The 19,377-nt window shown below is 39.7% G+C and overlaps 1 protein-coding gene across 4 annotated transcripts in view; it reads right to left on the bottom strand.

The window, feature by feature from the left end:
- ZFAND4 (zinc finger AN1-type containing 4) overlaps positions 1–17,103 on the bottom strand; it is an 87,448-nt gene extending 70,345 nt beyond the window's left edge. Inside the window, exons 1-2 of one of the 4 annotated variants that reach the window (XM_007080043.3) lie at positions 17,033–17,103; positions 7,641–7,941 (exon numbers count right to left, since the gene is read on the bottom strand). In XM_007080043.3, the coding sequence (XP_007080105.1) occupies positions 7,641–7,902 (262 nt within the window). In that variant the 5' untranslated portion in view covers positions 7,903–7,941; positions 17,033–17,103. Of the gene's footprint in view, positions 1–7,640; positions 7,942–16,537; positions 16,840–17,032 lie in introns of those variants that run through there. The other 3 variants (XM_042960564.1, XM_007080041.2, XM_007080042.2) reach the window with 3 other exon arrangements.
- Positions 17,104–19,377: the final 2,274 nt, after the last annotated feature.

The raw sequence follows: 19,377 nt of genomic DNA, 5'->3' as shown, positions 1-19,377 counted from the left end.
AAGAATTAAAAGTAGATGCCAGAAGTAAAAAACAATAACAGAATCTATACTACCCAAAGCAATCTACACATTCAATGCAATCCCTATCCAAATAACACCAGCATTCTTCACAGAACTAGAACAAACAATCCTAAAACTTGTATGGAACCAGAAAAGACCCTGAATAGTCAAATGCTGAAAAACAAAACTAAAGCTGCAGGCATCACAATCCTGGACTTCAAGATGTATTACAAAGCCGTAATCAAGACAGTATGGTATTGGCATATTGGCACAAAAACAGACACATAGATCAAGGGAACAGAATAGAGAACCCAGAAATGGACCCACAAATATATGGCCAACTAATCTTAGACAAAGCAGGAGGAGTCTCCAATGGAAAAAAGGCAGTTTATTCAGAAAACGGTGTTGTGAAAACTGGACAGTGACACACAGAAGAATGAATCTAGACCACTTTCTTACACCATACACAAAAATAAACTCAAAATGGATGAAAGACCTAAATGTAAGGCAGAAAACCATCAAAATCCTAGAGGAGAAAACAGGCAACCTCTTTGACCTAGGCAGCAGCAACTTCTTAATTCGCACGTCTCCAGAGGCAAAAGAAACAAAAGCAAAAATGAACTATTGGAACCTCATCAAGATAAAAACCTTCTGCACAGTGAAGGAAACAATCAACAAAACTAAAAGGCAATAGATGGAATGGGAGAAGATATTTGCAAATGACATATCTGATAAAGGGTTACTATCCAAACTCTATAAAGAACTTATCAAACTCAACACCCAAGAAACAATAATCCAGTGAAGAAATACCACCTCACACCTGTCAGAATGGCTAAAGTTAACAACTCAGGAAACAACAGATGTTGGCAAGGATGCAGAGAAAGAGGAACACTTTCACACTGTTGGTAGGAATGCAAACTGGTGCAGCCACTCTGAAGAACGGTATGGAGGTTCCTCAAAAAATTAAAAATAGAACTACCCTACAACCCAGCAATTGCACTAGTAGGTATTTATCCAAAGGATACAAAAATGCTGATTCAAAGGGGTACATGTACCCCAATGTTTATAAGAGCACTATCAACAATAGCCAAATTATGTCCATCAACAGATGAATGGATAAAGAAGATGTGGTATAGATGTATGTATACACACACACACACACACACACACACACACACACACGAATAGAGTATTACTCAGCAATCAAAAAGAATGAAATCTTGCCATCTGCAACAACATGGATGGAACTAGAGGTATTATGCTAAGGGAAGTAAGGCAGAGAAAGATATCATACGATTTCGCTCATATGTATTAAGAAACACAACAGATGAACACAGGGGAAGGGAAGGAAAAATAAGATAAAAACTGAGAGAGAAGCAAACCATCAAAGACGCTTAAATATAGAGAATAAACTGAGGGTTGCTGGAGGGATGTTGTGTGAGGGGATGGGCTAAATGGGTCATGGGCATTAAGGAGGGCATTTGTTGGGATGAGCACCGAGTGTTATACGTAAGCAATGAATCACTAAATTCTACTCCTGAAACCATTATTACACTGTATGTTAACTAACTTGCATGTAAATGACTTAAAAATTTTTTAAATAAACAAAACTTAAAATTAAGGGAAAAAATATTCTTAGAACTCAACTTAAAAAAAAACAGTAACAGAGGGGTGCCTGGGTGGCTCAGCCGGTTGAGCGTCCAACTTCGGCTCAGGTCATGATCTCATACTCTGTGAGTTCGAGCCCCGCGTAGGGCTCTGTGCTGTCAGCTCAGAGCCTGGAGCCCGCTTCAGATTCTGTGTCTCCCTCTCTCTCTGCCCCTCCCCTGCTCATGCTCTGTCTCTCTCTGTCTCAAAAATAAATTAAAACATTTTTTAAAAATTTTAAATAAAAAAAAACAATAACAGAAATTAAAAATGCCTTTGATGGGCCTGCTTATCAGCCAACTGGATATGGCAAGGAAAGAATCATTGAGCTTAAAGAAATGTAGATAGAGGGGATCCTGAGTGGCTCAGTCAATAGAGCATCTAATTCTTGATCTCAGGGTTGTGAGTTCAAGCTCCACATTGGGCATGAAGCCTGCTTTAAAAAAAAAAAAAGTTCTTTTTATAAACTTCCCAAATTGAAATATAAAGAGAAAATAAAGAATGAAAACAACCAGAACATCCAAGAACTGTGAAAAAATTTCAAAAGGCATATAACTGGAATACTAAAAGAAAATAGAACAGAAGAAAAATAATAATGCCCCAGAAATTTCCAAAATTAACGATATATACCAAATCATAGATCAGTAAGCTCAAAGAACATCAAACAGGATAAAAAATTTTAAATCTACACCTAGGCATATCATATCAAACTTCAGAAAAGCAAAAACAAAAAGAAAAATCTTTTTTAAAGGTTTTTTTTTACATTTTTTTAATGTTTATTTTTGAGAGAGAGAGAGAGAGTCGGAGCGCAAGTGGCAGGGGCAGAGAGAGAGGGAAGCACAGAATACAAAGCAGGCTCCAGGCTCCCAGCTGTCAGCAGAGAGCCCAATGTGGGGCTCTAACCCATAAGCCATGAGATCATGACCTGAGCCAAAGTCGGATGCTCAACTGACTGAGCCACCCAGGTGCCCCAAGACAAAACTCTTTAATGAAGGCAGAGGAAAAACCTAAATAATAATTATAGGGAACTTTTCATGAGAAATCCTATAAGCAAGGAGTAGAGGAACTATTTAAAATGTTGAAAGAAAAATGGGGCACCTGGGTGGCTCAGTGGAGCATAAGGCTCTTGATCTCAGGGCCATGAGTTCAAGCCCCACCATTGGGTATAGACATTACTTATATAAACTAAAAAAAAATTTTTTTTAATAATAAAATGTTGAAAGAAAAAGACAACCAACCTGGAATTCTGTAGCCTATAAAATTATCCTTCAAAAGTAAAGGAGGAAAAAAAAATGAAGGAGAAATGGACTTTCTCAGATAAATAAAAACTGGGCACAATACACCTGCCTTACAAGAAATATCAAAAGAAGTTCTTCAGAAAGAAATGATACAGTTAGAAACTTGGATCTACATAAAGGAAAAGTATCAAAGAAGGACTAAAGTAAAATAAAAACTATTCATTTTCTTACTCTTAATTGATCTAACAGATAATAGTTTGTTCAGAATAATAACACTAACAATTATGGCTTATGCATAAATGAAATGAATGATAACAATGAGATAAGGGACAAAGAGAAGAATTAGGAATACTTAGGTTTGGGGGGGTTGTTCTAAGATTTTCTTTTAATGTTTATTTATTTATTTTGAGAGAGAGACAGAGGGTATGAGTGGAGGAGGAACAGAGAGAGAGACAGACAGACAGACACACACACACACACACACACACAAACACACACATACACACACACACACACACACACACACACACACACACAATCTGAAGCAGGCTCCAGGCTCTGAGCTGTCAGCACAGAGCCCAACACAGGGCTCAAACCCATGAACCGTGAGATCATGACCTGAGCCAAAGTCGGACACTTAGCTGACTTAGGCACCTAGGCACCCCAAGATTTTGTTTTTAAGTAATCTCTACACCCAATGTGGGGCTCAGACTCACAACCCTGAGATCAAGAGTCCCATGCTGTACCTACTGAGCCGGCCAGGTGCCCTAGGAATAGTTTTTATTAAGTAGTTGCAATACTCATGAAAAAGTATAGCATTATTTGAAAGGTGGACTTGGCTTTTCTATAAATATATATTGTAAACTTTATTGCAACCACTAAAATAAGTTAAAAAGAAGTACTACTGATGTTAAGAAGAGAGAAAACAGAGCCATATAAAAGGATTAATTAAAACCACAAAAGGCAGAAAAGAGTGTAAATAAAGGAATAAAGAACCAGGAGGATGAATACAAAACAGTAACAAATATGGTAGCTATTAATCCAACCATATAAATAATCATTTTAAACATCAAATGCCTAAATAAACCAATTAAAAAAGAGATCATCAGACTGGATGAAAAACCAAGACCCAACTACATAATGTCTATAAGAAATCCACTTTAAATACAAAGTTTAAATACATAGGTTAAAAGTATAGAGATAGATACAATTTTATTTGTTAATTGTACCTCAATAAAGCTGGGGGAAAAGTAAAGGGATGGAGAAAGATACATTATGCTAACACTCACCAGAAGAAAGCTGGAATAATTATATTGATTGTAGACAGAGCAAACTTCAGAGCAAGTAAAGTTATCAGGGATAAAGAGAGGCATTACATAGTGATAAAGAGGTCAATTCTCTAAAGACATATAATGATCCTTAATGTGAATGGATATCATCAGCTATCAAAACCTGTTAAGTTATAATAAATAAGACAGTGTGATATTGGCATATGAAGAGACAGACATAGATTAGATGATCCAAAGAGTTGAGTGTGCACATAAAACTGTCATACGTGACAGGTATGAAGTTACTTTGGTGAGAAAAGATTAGAGTAATTCAATAAATGGTATTTAGAAGACCAGTTATCTATGTAGGGAAAAAAAAAATGATCCCTATTTGATACTGTATCAGTCAGAATAAAGTAAGTTATGCTGAACCCTCCCCAAACCACTCCAAAGACATCAGTGCCTTAAAGCAAAAATTGATTTCTTAGACATGTCCGCTGCAGGTCAGCAGGGTGCTTCTGCTCCCTACAGTTACTCAGGGGCTCAGGCTAATGGAGACTTCTATTCATAATTCATTGGTCAGAACTAATAACACAGACAATGAACATAGTTCATTGGTCAGAACTAATAACACAGAACTAATAACACTCATAAGAAGGCCGGGAAGATCATCCTATCCCATGCATAGAAGAGAAATCTTTACTAGGCAGCAGTAATGCCAAGGACTGGATGGTAAATCTAGGAAATCCACTGCCCACGGCAATAAAGAACCAAATGACAATAATCCCTTACATTTCTTGGCACATTTTTCCTTTCCAAATTCCACTGGATTATTTTTCATATCCTCTAAGTATGTACTATTCTTTGCATACCAATGCTCTAGGTAATGAAAAGCTCCAAAAATTTCGCTTCCTCTGAAAAACTCAGAGACCTAAATTACATCTTCTCCCAACGGCATAGTTCTTATATCCTTGGGTACATACTGCACTATCTCCACAGACTGACCATTTTCCCCTGATAAAGAACATGTTAAATGCTTTACATTTATTAACTAATAATCCTAAGAACAACTCTTTGAGATTGGTACTATCAGTATTCCTGTTTTAAATTAGCACAACTGAGATAAATAGGGGTTAAGTAATCTGCTCAACTTGAAATATGAAATCAGGCAGTCTGGCTTCAGTGCTCCTGTCCCTTCAAGGCCCATTTAAAGTTCTATTGCTGGTTCTGCTCCTTTCTTGCTACAGCCTCATCGTTCCTAACCCAGAATATTCCTTGAGCTCTGTCTGCAGACCCCTCCCATCTACCCTCCTTTCTCTTACTAAGCTCTAGTTCTGAACTTACCAAAACCTACCCAAAAAGGAAAAGCAGTCGGACAGAGGAGCCACTTCCCTCAAGGATGAACTGAGTGCTGTCACCTCTGCCTTCCTATCCTCCCTACTCCATATCCTTCTATCTTGGGGAGTCTTACCCGATAATTTAGCCCCAATGTCTTCCTGGGTAGAAAAAGAAAGACAACCCAGAAAAAAAATCAAAATTCACTGTTTATGAAAGATGCCTACTTGAAGCCTCCTTAAGAAGAGAATGACTGTCAGTGCCCATGGGTGCAGAAGTTACAAAAAAGTATGGCAACTAGGACAAAAGAAAAGGGGTGTGGGATAGGAGGGTCAGGAATGGGAACAGGAATTGAGATCTATTGACAACTTGTTGTAGGTGCTATGGACTGAACTGTGTCCCCACACCCAATGTGTTATCTTAAAGCCCAAACTCGAATGTGCTGGTATTTGGAGATATGACCTTTGAGAGGTAATTAGGTTTAAATAAGGTCATAATGGTGAGACCCTCCTGGTGGGATCAGTGCCCTTATAAGAAGAGAAGCCAGAGAGCTCTCTCTCTCTGTCTGCCATAGGAGAATATAACAAGAAGGGAGTCTTTAAGTCAGGAAGAAAATCTGTAAGTCAGTAAGTCTGTAATCAGAAAGATTCTTAGTAGAATCTGACCATGCTAGTACCCTGATCTCAGACTTTCCAGATCCAGAACTGTGAGACAATAAATTCCTGTTGTTTAAGCCACCCAGTCTATGGTATTTTGTTAGGACAGTGGGATTTGCATTTATATTTACATTACCTCATTTAATTTCCCAATAACTCTATCTGTTTTATAAATGTCTATTTGTTTTCAACTATCCAATAACTACAAAGTCACTGTTTTTACACTGGCAATGCCTACTCCTACAGAGGACAAGGAGTCCACACCTTAGCTATGAACCCAACTCTGTTAGTAACTAAACATTTCCCTTGGATGAGTCCCTAATCTCTCTAACCTCAAATTTACTTTTGATATTAAGTACCTAAGTAACATTCTCCCTAAAGTGCTTTTGTTGCATGGAGATTATTCAAAATGCATGAAAGGGGGGAAAATACAGAGATTATTTAGAACACAAGAGGGTTTTGTCTTCCTGCTCCTAAAAAGATACCATTACACCATCACGTAATAAAAAAGCAGAACAATGTCAAAATAACCTATTCTGACTCCATGTCTCAGCAAATCACTTGGGGGAAAAATGTTTCATGTACCATTAGTGTATATACTGATGTGATCACTGGACGCAGCTGATCACTAACTTAATAGAAGTTAGTGGAGACACAGCAAATATTTAGAAGCTCGGATACCAGGATTCTTGGCTTTATAAAGATAAAAAATTCCAATCCTACTCATCCTTCTATAATTCTGAACCTAAACTGGACTAGAGGGCAATGCTAGTTACTACCTCTAAATTATAGCAAGTTCCAGCTGGCTCAAAAAGCAAAGATCCATTTAGTGTTATATAGAACAACTTAATTTTCTAGTCAATACTGGATTTTAACAACTGTAATGGCAAATATCACTTAATTTAGGAATCTTCAAAGTACAAAAAAAAAGACTCTAATTTTAACACAATGTACTCTATGACACCTTTCACAAATACGCAAACAGCAAAGAGACACTGCACAATATTCAGCATCCCTGCTATACTAAGAAAACTTCAAATTACAAAAATATAAGCCAAACCCCTTAGAAAATCTCCACATTGAAAAAAGAAAAGTATCTGACAAGTAGGTAAAGAAGGTCACTAAAAGGGAACTCAATTACAATTTCCCGTTGAAAGTAAGTGTGACGTAGTTGTGGCAGATTTTGCATGTCATCATAATCTGTTGAAAATTTATTTTAAAATATTATTTTACACACCATTAACATGATGCCAGGGACTTCCTTCAAAAGAATCTGGTAGAAGGGGAAGCGGATGGGAAGAATGTAGGAATGGAAACAAGATAGACCATAAATTGATAACTATTAAAGCTAAGTAAGGGATAGATGGGGGTGCACTACCCTATTCTTTCTAATTCCATGCATGTGTGATATTTTCCCCATAAGAAAAGTTAGTTATTATATGCTCTTGATGAACAAATGTAATCCTCTTACCCTAAAAACAAAGAAAAACTAGTACCTTCCAATCTTTGAATTTTTGCTTTCACAGAAATAACAGCTTCAAAGGGTGAAACTCTCAACTCAAAACACGTTCCAGTCAATGTTTCAATGAAGAGCTCCATGGTTTCACAGAAAGGAAGTTTGTAGTAAAATGTTCCCAGGTTATCTTCATTGAAGAATGGAGGATCTTTTCTGTTATCCATTACTTTGACTTTCCTAATTCCTCTGGAATGTGTGGTATGCAACCGTATTCCAGTTCTAGCCAAATCAGCTTTGAACATTGGTAATATGTAATGCTGTTCATGTTTTGAGTTTTGTACCTAAAAAACAAGAATAATTTTTTTAACAAGCGAATCTGAAAGTTCATCCTGTCATACTCTCTGAACAACTCTGGCCCATAATCTTCCAGACAGCCCCAGAATTCATTTTATTACTTAATTTGTCTAATCCTAAACCTTTCACGGTTGTCTCTGAAACCACTCTCCCAATTAGACCGTAAGATTATTATTTTTTTGAGAGAGAGAGAGAGAGAGAGAGAGAGAGAGAGAGAGAGAGAGAGAGACAGAGCGTGAGCAGGGAAGGGGCAGAGAGGGAAACAGAATCCAAAGCAGGCTCTAGCCTCTGAGCTGTCAGCCGAGAGCCCAACGCAGAGCTCAAACTCACCAGCTGTGAGATCACGACCTGAGCCAAAGTTGGACACTTAACCAACTGAGCCACCCAGGCACGCCTAGATTGTAAGATTATTAAGAACAGGTATATTTACAATACTTTTCTGTATCTTACTAAAGCTCAGCACAGTTATTTATATACAGTGCATACTCAACAAGTATATTATTGTTGTTAATAATATTTAAACCAGCAAACTCAGCATGGAGGTATATATCTGCAAGACTTTGAAAATTTTATGCACATCCTTTACTAAAACATGTAAATTATGTTTTTAACCCATACAAAATATAACTTTATACCACTGTACCTTTGAATCACACTGAAGAAAAGCATAGCAACCATGTTAATAGGTTCCTTAAAAATAAGACTCACTAAATAATCAATAAGCATTTGGATTTCCAGAAGTTATCTATCAGTACAGCACTGAGATGACAATACTGGTAACAGACATTAGATATAATCTTTACACACAAACATACAATGGCTAATGAATATGAGAGGCAAATGCAACAAAGTCCTAAGATAAATTAGAAGTGTATAATTAGGATAATAGGAATAATCAAATCAATAGTTATTAGAAATGTGAAAACTTTGTAAGGAGAGAAGTTAATAGGACAGGTGATACACATCTTCCGGGACAGGTAAGTATATCTTTTTAATGGCTTTATTGAAATATAATTTACACACCATAAAATTCACCTATTTAAAATCTAAAATTTACTGGGTTTTATTACAATCACAGAATTGTACAACCATCACAATCATCTTTAGAACATTTTCATCACCCCAAAAAGGAACCCCATCCTCTTTAGACATCACTCCCAAATTCTTTCCCTCTCTGCCCTACGCAACCACTTATCTACTTTCTGTCATTTTGCCCATTCTGATCATTTCACGTAAACAGAATCATACAGTGTGATTTTATGATTGTATTTTGTGATTAGCTTCTATCACTTAGCATAACGTTTTCAAAGTTCATCCATTTTAGGATGCATCAGTACTTCATTCTTTTTTTATAGCTGAATAAAAGTCCATCCTATCATATGGATACACCACATATTTATCCAGTCATCAGCTGATGGGCATATTGGCTTGTTTCCAATGTGGGGCTATTATGAATAATGCTACATGAACATTGGATTACAAGTTTTTGTGTGGACATACGTTTTCCTTTCTCTCCCATGTATGTCTGGGAGTGGAATTGTTGGGTTAGGTAGGGACTCCACATTTAGCAATTTGTGGAACTGCCAACTGTTCTCAAAAGGGGTCTGAGCCATTTTACATTCCCAGGACACTGATTTCTCCACATCCTTGCCAATACTTTTTTTTTTTTTTTTTGCTTTTTTGATTAAAGCCATCCTAGTGGGTGCAAAGTAGTATTTTATTGTGATTGTGACTTCCTTTTTCTAATGACTAAGACTATTGAGCATCTTTTTAGATGCTTATTGGCTATTTGAATACCTTCTACACAGAAATATCTATATTCAGAAAATGTATTCAAATCCTTTGTCCATTTTTACTCTGGTTGTCTTTTTATTACTGAATTGTAAAAGGGTTTTTAATGCGTTTTTAGACACAAGCCTCTTAAAGATACATGATTCCAAATATTTTCTGTAATTTTGTAGGCTGCCTTTTAACTTTGACAGTGTTCTTCAAAGCCTAAGTTTATTTTAGTGACATCCAATTTGGCTATTTTTCTTCTGCTGCTTGTGCTTTTGGCATCACATTTTAAAACCCTGGCCTAGGGGCACCTGGATGGCTCAGTTGGGTGAGCGACTGACTCTTGGTTTCAGCTCCAGTCATGATCTCATGGTTCATGAGATGGAGCCCCATGTAGAGCAATGCAGAATCCGTTTGGGCTTCTCTCTCCCTCCCTCTCTCTAAATAAATAAATAAACTTAAAACAAAACAAAAACGCCTGGCCTAATCCAAAGTAATAAAGATTTTGGGGTGCCTGGGCAGCTCAGTCAGTTAAGCATCTGACTTTGGCTCAGATCATGATCTCGTGGTTCCTGGGTTCAAGTCCCATGTCTGGCCCTGTGTTGACAGCTCAAAACCTGGAGCCTGGATGTGTGGATGTGGATTTGGATTTGTGGATTCTTTCTCTATCCCTCCCCTACTAATGCTCTGTCTCTTCCTCTCTCAAAAATAAACAAAAAAAAAAGGAATAAAGATTTACTTGGATACACATTTTGCTGAGAATTATATAGTTTTAGCCTTACATATAGATCTATCCATTTTGAATTTTTGTAGATGGTATAAAATAAGGATCCACTTTTATTCTTTTGCAAGTTGTTGCAAGTTTTTGCAAGATGTCCAAGCAGTATTTGCTGGAAAAACTATTCTGTTCCCATTGAATTGTCTTGATATCCTTGTCAAAAACCAACTGACCGGGAATGTGGGGGTTTACTTGTGGTCCCTCAACTCTATTCCATTGATCTGTTACATGTCTATCATTATAACAGTACCACGTTGTCTTTTCACCTTTGTAGTAAGTTTTGAAACCAGGAAGTGTAAGTTCTCTAATTTGTTCTTCTCTTTCATGATTCTTGGTTATCCTGGGTCCTTTGAATTTCCATATGAAGTTTAGGATCAACTTGTCTATTTTGCAAAAACACCAGTTGGACTTTTGAATAAGCACTGTGTTAAGTATGCAGATTTGGTGAATATTACCATCTTGGCAATATTGTCTTTATTTTATTTTTTTTTACATTTATTGATTTTTGAGAAACATAGTGAGACAAAGCGTGAGTGGGAGAGGGGCAGAGAGAGGAGACACAAAATCTGAAACAGGCTCCAGGCTCTGAGCAAGCGGTCAGCACAGAGCTTGATGTGGGGCTCGAACCCACAAACTGTGAGAACATGACCTGAGCTGAAGTCAGACGCTCAACCGACTGAGTCACCCAGGTGCCCCAACAATATGAAGTCTTATAAATATGAACATGCAATGCCTTTCACTTTATTTAAATTTCTTAAATTGCTTTCAACAATGTTTTCTAGTTTTTAAGAGTATGAGTTTTGCTTTAAAAAAGTATTCCTAAGAACTATACTCTTTTTGATGCTACTATAAATGAAGTTATTGTTGGTGTCATTTTCAATTTGTTCATTGCTAGCATAGAGAAATAAAATTGATTCTAATATATTTGGGCACCTGAGTGGCTCAGTCAGTGGGGCGGCCGACTACAGCTCAGGTCATGATCTCTCGGTCTGTGAGTTGGAGCACTGCATTGGGTTCTGTCCTAAGAGCTCAGAGCCTGGAGCCTGCTTCGGATTCTGTGTCTCCCTCTCTCTCTGCCCTTTCCCCGACTGCTCTCTGTCTCTCTTTAAAAAATAATAAATTAAAAAATTTTTAAAAAATTGATTCTAATATATTGATCTTGTACATTGCAACCATGCAGAATTCATCTATTAGTTCCAGTAATTTTTTAGTGGATTCCTTGGGATTTTTTCCTTAAAAGATTATGTCATCTGCAAAGAGAAATGTTTTACTTCTTCATTTCCAATCTTGAACATTCCAGTAAGACACTCTTTACTACCTTTTCTTACCTAATTACTTGGTCTAAAATCTCTAATACAGGGTTGGATTTTGGTGGTGAGAGTAGACATTCTTGTCTTATTCCTGACTGTAGGGGAAAAGCATTCAGTCTTTCACTACAAAGGTATGATTTTAGCTGTGGGGTTTCCATACATAATCTACTCTACTACTTTAACTGGGTTTTTTTTGTTTTTTGTTTGTTTTTTTTTTTAAATCATGAAGTGTGTTGGATTTTGCCAGATGCCTTTCTGTCCAATGTCTATTGGGATGATCATGTGGTTTTTGTCTCTTATTCTATTAATATGGTGTTTAATAGAACATTGGTTTTTATATGTTGAACCAACCTTGCATTCCTAAGCTAAATCTCATCTGTATATGGTGTATAATTATATATGTTGCTATATATGATTAATATTTTTTGAAAATTTTTCTATCTATATGCATAGGAAATAGTGATCTAGTGTTCTTAATATATCTTTGTCTGGTTTTGGTATCAAGGTAATAGGAACAAAATTAAACAAAAAGTAGAGATATATTTTCTCATATACTCCGTCCTCACGCATGCACCACTTCCCCCACTGTCAGCATCCTACACCAGAATGGTGTATTTGTTACAACTGAAGAAACTGCAATGACACATCATTATCACCTAACATCCATAATTTACATTAGAGTTCATTCTTGCTGTTGTACATTCTATTGGTTTTCACAAACATATAATGACGTGTATCCACCATTACAGTATCATACAGAATAGTTTCACTGCCCTAAAAATATCCTGTGGCTCACCTATTCATCCTACAACCCTCCCAAATCCCATCCACATAGGTTGCCTTTTCCAGAATATCATATAGCTGCAATTATACACTATGTAGCCTTTTCAAATTGGCTTCTTTCATTTAGTAATATGCATTTACGTTTCCTCCATGTCCTTTCATGGATTGATAGGTCATTTCTTTATGACACTGAATACTCCATATTGTCTAAATGTTCCACAATTTATCCATTCACCTACTGAAGGATACATCTTGGTTGCTTCCAAACTTGAGCAATTATGAATATTACTGCTATAAACATCTGTGTGCAGGTTTTTGTGTGGCTATGTTTTTAACTCTTTTGGTAAATACCAATGAGAGTGACTGCTGGATCTTAACAATGTGTTTAGATTTATAAGAAACTGCCAAAGTGTCTTCCAGTGTGGCTGTACCACTCTGCATTCACATCAGCAATGAAGAAGAGTGCTTACTGCTCCATATCCTTGTCAGCATTTGATGTTGTCAGTGTTCTGGATTCTAATAGTTGTGTAGTGGTATCTCTTTAATTTGCATTTCCTAATGATATATGGAGTGGAGCATAGTTATTTTTTTAACTGGTATAGAACTGATCATGTTACTTCTTAGCTCCAGGTCCTATGATGGCTTCTACAGAACAGAATGCCAATAGAACAAAATTACAAAATTAAATTCACTGTATGTAGGAATAAAATTCAGGGGCCCCTGGGTGGCTCAGTCGGTTGAGCATCTTAGCTCTTGATATAGGCTCAGGTCATGATCTCATGGTTTGTGGGATCAAGCCCTGCAACGGGCTCTGTGCTCAAAGTGCAGAGCCTGCTTGGAAGTCTCTCTCTCTCTCTGTCCCTCCCCCACTTGCTCTCTTGCAAACGCTCTCTCTCAAAATAAAATTAAAAAAAAAAAAGAAGAGGAACAAAATTCAGACTTCTGAGAAAGACCCTAAGATCGTACATCTCACCTTCCAGCCCCATTCTATTTATACATCTATGTCATCCCACCTGGCAATACCTCTGTACTTCTATCCTCTAATCATGTGCACCTGCAGCTTCAGAATACATCCACTTCTATCTCATTGCTCCTGCTTTGCTCTACTCTCTGCCATCCCCACACTTGGCTACCTGACAAGCACCTAATCATCTTTCAAGACTCAGCTCAAATAGCAACTATTCCACAAAACCTTTTATGGCTTTGTACCCCAACCTCCATCATATATTGTACCCAGAACAATCAATTTCACTTTTTACATGGCTTTCTTATTCTCCTAAACAATAAGCTACTTAAGGGGGAGACCACATCTGATTTGCCACCCCATCACCTAGCACAGTGTTTTGCATATATTGGTACTCATTAATAAGTTTGTTCAACGAAACAGCAATGAATATTCACTCTCTCAAATGATCCTTAGAACAAATCTGTAATAAATATATATATAAAATAAAAAAATATATTTATTTATTTTACACACACACACACATACACACACACAAATATATATATATATAATCCCTGTTTTAGAGATGAAGAAATATTTGGATATGCTCCAAAAGTTTGGGGGAATGCTGCTTTCCCATGAGAATCCTGTTATGATTCACTCCACAGTAAGTCCACCAAAGTTTGTCCAACAGATAACATACATGCACATACAGTGATTTCTGCTATAGGGTGAATTTTTATAACAGTAACTGGATGCAGAATCAATTAGGGAACCTGAATTACACTGTAAAGACTGCTAATGATCCTAAAGAGATGGCATCACAGAAAGAAAACCTGATGCTGGAAGCACAGATGCTAGGAGTGCTATCACACTATTTATCAAAACAATGAGTAATAAATATGATAATACAAAATACTGTGCTAGTAACATTGCTCGTGGTAGTGGTAAAAGGCCATTACTCTTAAATATAAGCCAAATAAGTGGCTGTATTGTTCAGGTTTTGTTTCGTTATATCTTAAATACACTGAAATGCTTTTAGGAAAAATAACTTTTTATGAAGCTAACCCGTAACCTCTGAACCAACTGCTTTTATAATGTGCTTCTGGGTTACATGTGTATTCTTAAAAACATACTTATCATGCTACATTAAACAGCGTATTGAAGAATTACCTGTGTCTGTTTCCCCAAAATCAACAGCACTCCTACCTACATAGTAGCAGCTCTAGCAACAGAAGTCAGAGGTCAGGAATGCTGAAATGAACATTACAGAAATAAAGGCATGGGTAACCAGTGTCTGCCCAAGGAATTTAGAGACAGAAGATCTAAGGAGCATTTCCTTCACCACAGTACTCTTCCACAATACCCTGAATATAATAAACAAGCTAGTGCGGGGTGGGGGGGGGGGGGGGGCCTGGGTGGCTCAGTCGGTTAGGCATCTGACTTCTGCTCACGTCAAGATCTGTAGGTCCATGAGTTTGAGCCCTGAGCCAGGCTCTGTGCTGACAGCTCAGAGCCTGGAGCCTGCTTTGGATTCCGCGTCTCCCTCTCTCTCTCTGCTCCTCTCCCGCACACACGCTCTCTCTCTCAAAAATAAATAAACATTAAACAAAAATAAGAACGACTTAAAAAAAAAAAAAAAAAGCTGGGGCTGGGGGAGGGTAACAGATTTGGAAGTCCCTCATCTATAATGAGAATGGATAAAGCAACTATGGGCTAAAGGAAAAACAGCAACCCAGTGCAGCACTACACTGCACTGGGACACCTACTGTAAGTTTGGGCCGTAATCAATGGAGAAACTTCTAAAATCCATAAAGGAGCAAGGCAGGTAACCAAATTCAAAACTAAAATGTGGGGTGCCTAGGTGGCTCAGTCACTTACGCGGCTGACTCTTGATCTCAGCTCAGATCTTGATCTCAGAGTCGTGAGTTCAAGCCCTGTGTTGGGACGTATGCAGCCAACTCAAAAAACCTGAAATGTATGACTCAAAAATAGTTATACCTCTCCTGAGCAGTAGAAATCACAGTAACAGAGGACAAAATGAGGCCATGAAATCTGGTTAAGCCAGCCTGGAGGACTAGATGATGGCAAAGGAGCAAATGAAAAGTTCCAGCAGACCAAAGACCTAACAGTATTAACACACAATAACCGTGTGGTCATTCTCAACTAAACATATTATGGAACGCTATGTTGTTGGAAAACGAAAGGCAATGAAGATTCAGAGACAGGATGGGAAATGTTGCAAGAAAGTGAACAGCTAAATTATACAAGAGCAAAAGGAAAAAAAACAGGTGAGTAGAGAAAAAAAAAAAAGTACTTCCAGAATTTTTACCAATTAAAAAACATACTTAGCTAGTAAGAGTAATGGCATCAAAAAAAAAATTCCTAAATTCATTCCAAAAATATTTCTTTCTTCTGAAAAAGTTCTAAAAAACATTACCAAAGATAAGAGAGAAGTTAAAGATAGGTAAGGCAATAATAGCACTGAAGTAAGTAATTTCACTAGCAATCAGCTTTACCCTGTTCTAAAGATTATTAGCCAGAGGAGAGCCGTTTATCTTTTAAAAATTTCCCCCAACACAAAGAGATCCAAAATGTTATGCAACCTTTTAAAACACTGGCTTTTAACAAACTGCCTTTTACTAATTAGGTGAAAAACACCCCTGTTTTAAATAGAAGCTACACATCCGACTCTTGATTTTGGCTCAGGTCATGATCTCACAGTTCACGATTTTAAGCCCCCAGTCAGGCTCCCTGCTGTCTGGGCAGGCAGCCAGCTTGGGATTCTCTCTCCCCCACCCCACCCCCCTCTGTCTCTGCCCCTCCCCCCGCTTAAGCTCGCTCTTAAATAAATAAATAACGCTACAGAATTATATCCACCACTTAAATGCATTTGTACTCTAAACTTCTTTCTAGTGGGTCTTGGAAATCCTTGGAGGCCAACGTCTACTCCAGCCTTCAAAGTACACACTCCAAGCCCACTGGGTCACCTGCGCAGCCCGTACTCCTCCAGGATAAACTCCGGCTACCCACACGTACGGGCCTGATCTGGGGGGTAGTGCACAAGCTCCGCGTCAGAATCGGCGACTGGCGGCTCAGCACCCGTCGGACGGGACGGGGCGGGACACCCGCGTCGCTTCGGCGGAGGGACGAAAAGTGGAGACTCCTCAGGCAAGGCGTCGCGCCGCGCCGGTCTCAGGGCAGCGGCTGCGGAGGGGGCGGGGCCCGGCTGCCGAGCGGCCGGCGCTCCTCTCCGGCCCGCGGAGGCCGGCGGCAGCAGCGCGAACCCGCTCAGCGGCCCGCAGCCCAGGGCGCCCTCCCCGGGCGCCCTCCCCGTCTGTCTCGTCCACTGGCTCGCCCGCCCGCAGGCCTACAGAGAGGCGCGGCCCCGCGAGCGACGCCGCGGCAGGCACTGACGAGAAACACACCGCCGCCGCCGCCGCCGCGCCCCCGCCCCTTTGTGCCACCGCCTACCAATCACTCACCAGCGCTCACGTCACCCTCCAATCAGCGAGGGCACGGGCAGGGGCGGGGCCTGCCTGCCCGACGCCGGCGGTTGCTCGGTAGCCGGGGCTTCTTTAGCGTTCGATGGTGGGTGTCGGTTAGGAGAGGCCCGGATGTTGGCCCTTTATTACCAACACTGGGCACCTGACTAGGACTGAATTGGGCGGGCCAGAGACAAGCCGCACGGCCTCCTGGGAGCGGCGAGATTGGCTTCAGGCCCGAGAGCATGGCTTGCACCTTGCCTGAGGCCATCCTAAGATCGCTCTTGGACGTGGCCCAAGTGCTGGGGTGAGGAGGGTAGCAGGCAAACGCCTTCCAGTTGGTCCTTTCCAGACCCCGTGCAGGGCCGTCCTGCCTTTAACAGATCACCCTTCCTGTGCTTCACTGTTTCCTAACTTTCTGGCCTCAATGGTCTCATCTGAAATATGGGGCCATTGCTGTACATGGTTAAAAAGGACAAAAGCGAATACCCTCTGTTGGTCTCTGTCATTCTTCATCCAATTCATGGACTGAGAAGTGTAGGACAGGTATTAGAATGGACACCTTGAGCAGTTAAATCTGAGTTGGGTAAACTCAGCTACATTCCTTTTTCTGTTCTAATTCCCAAGGCGCTGAACTCCGAGTGTACACCCTAAAAGACGACATAAGCCTTACAAACCTGAAAAGCCCCCCCACACCCACTTTTGTTTTCTCTCCATTCCCCACATGTTCTAAATCCAACCCTTAACAGATTTCCCAAACTGGCCTATTTCACTAGGTGAATCACCCAAACGATAGTGAACAATCCTCCTCCTAGCTTCATCATCCTCATCTTGTGACTCAGAGGAATGAATCTAAGATGAACCCCAACATCTCATTCTCCTAAGACCCCACCCATCAATTACTCTCCAACAGTCCAATGCTGAGCACACCCTGGGGTTTATGAGGAGACCCAAGGACCCTCATCTTCAGGCTCTCAACACTAGTTCCTTCTTCAACTCCAATACTGAATAGATCGGAGCCCCTTAAAGAGATTTTATGATTATCTCCCTCCCCCTTTGAAGCCTCTCAAAATAGGAATTTGCGTATTTCCTCTCTTACGAATTTCCTGGAATCAGTCCCAATGATGGATAAGTAGATTTGACCATTCCCAAAGAAAACCATTTAACAAATGCTTACTGAGTCAGCCTCAGGAGTAGGTATACACAAGTAACCTAAGGAACAGAAGGTATAAGCACTCTCTTCTGCCATCAAGTCACTCTCACAGCAGAGCAGCACGAAGAGTTGATCTGTGAGAGCTCTACCAAATCTCTCAAAATCAGCAATTCCAAGTTCAATCTTAAAAGTGCCCAAGGAAGAAGTTAGTGCTTTCAGGATTGGTGAAACCAAATGGGCCTGCCTAAGAGACTGTGCCATGGATGGGGTGCCTGAAAGCCTCATTCAGTTGTGCGAGCAGCTGACTCTTGATTTTGGCCCAGGTCATGATCCTGTGGTTCGGGAGGTAGAGCCCTGCATTTGGGCTCTACGCTAGCAGCACAGAGCCTGCTTGGGATGTCTCTCTCTCTCCCCCTCCCTCACTCTCTCTGCCTCTTCCCCATTCAGTCACGAGCAAACATGTGCTCTCAAAACAAACATTAAAAAAATTTCTTTTTTAAATAAAAAAAGGCTGTGGCTCAGTTGGGTGGCTCAGTTGGTTGAGCATCCAACTCTTGATTTCAGCTCAGGTCATGATCCCAGGGTCCTGAGATTGAGCCCCACATCAGGCTCTGCACTGAGCATGGAGCCTGCTTAAGATCCTTTCTTTCTTTCTCTCTCTCTCTCTCTCTCTCTCTCTCTCTCTCTCTCTCTCTCTCTCCCCCCCTGTGCCCCTCTCCCTCATTCTCTCCCTAAAAATAAAAAATAATAATAATAAAACAAATTAAAAAAAAACAAAAACCAAAAAGAACAAGACTGTGCCATGGTTATAGTTTGAATACTTAGCACCAAGGAGGCATAGTCCAAGAAAACACAGACTGGAGGAGGGGTCAGCTACACGTGTAGCTAGTGGCTACCACATTAGACAACAGTTATAGAATATTCCCATCAGTTCAAAGTTCTATGGAACAGTGAGTGCTGCTCTACAGGAGGACATTTCCATCCTCAGCACTTTTCCTTCCAGTATCTGGGTCCATTCTGCGTTTTTCAAAGTTCCAAAGAAATGGAAATGGATGCCTTAGAGCAAGGGTCAGAAAACTGTTTCTGTAAAGGGACAGATAGAAGGTATCTTAGGTTTTGTGGGCCATCCTGTCATAACTACTGAACTCCAGCATCATAGGTAGGGTGAAAACAGCCATAGACAACATGTAAA

Source organism: Panthera tigris, chromosome D2 (genome assembly GCF_018350195.1).
Source record: "Panthera tigris isolate Pti1 chromosome D2, P.tigris_Pti1_mat1.1, whole genome shotgun sequence".
In the NCBI taxonomy this organism is placed as follows: domain Eukaryota; kingdom Metazoa; phylum Chordata; class Mammalia; order Carnivora; family Felidae; genus Panthera; species Panthera tigris.
The sequence above is the reverse complement of the archived record's forward strand: the minus strand, read 5'-3'. Positions and strand labels throughout refer to the sequence as shown.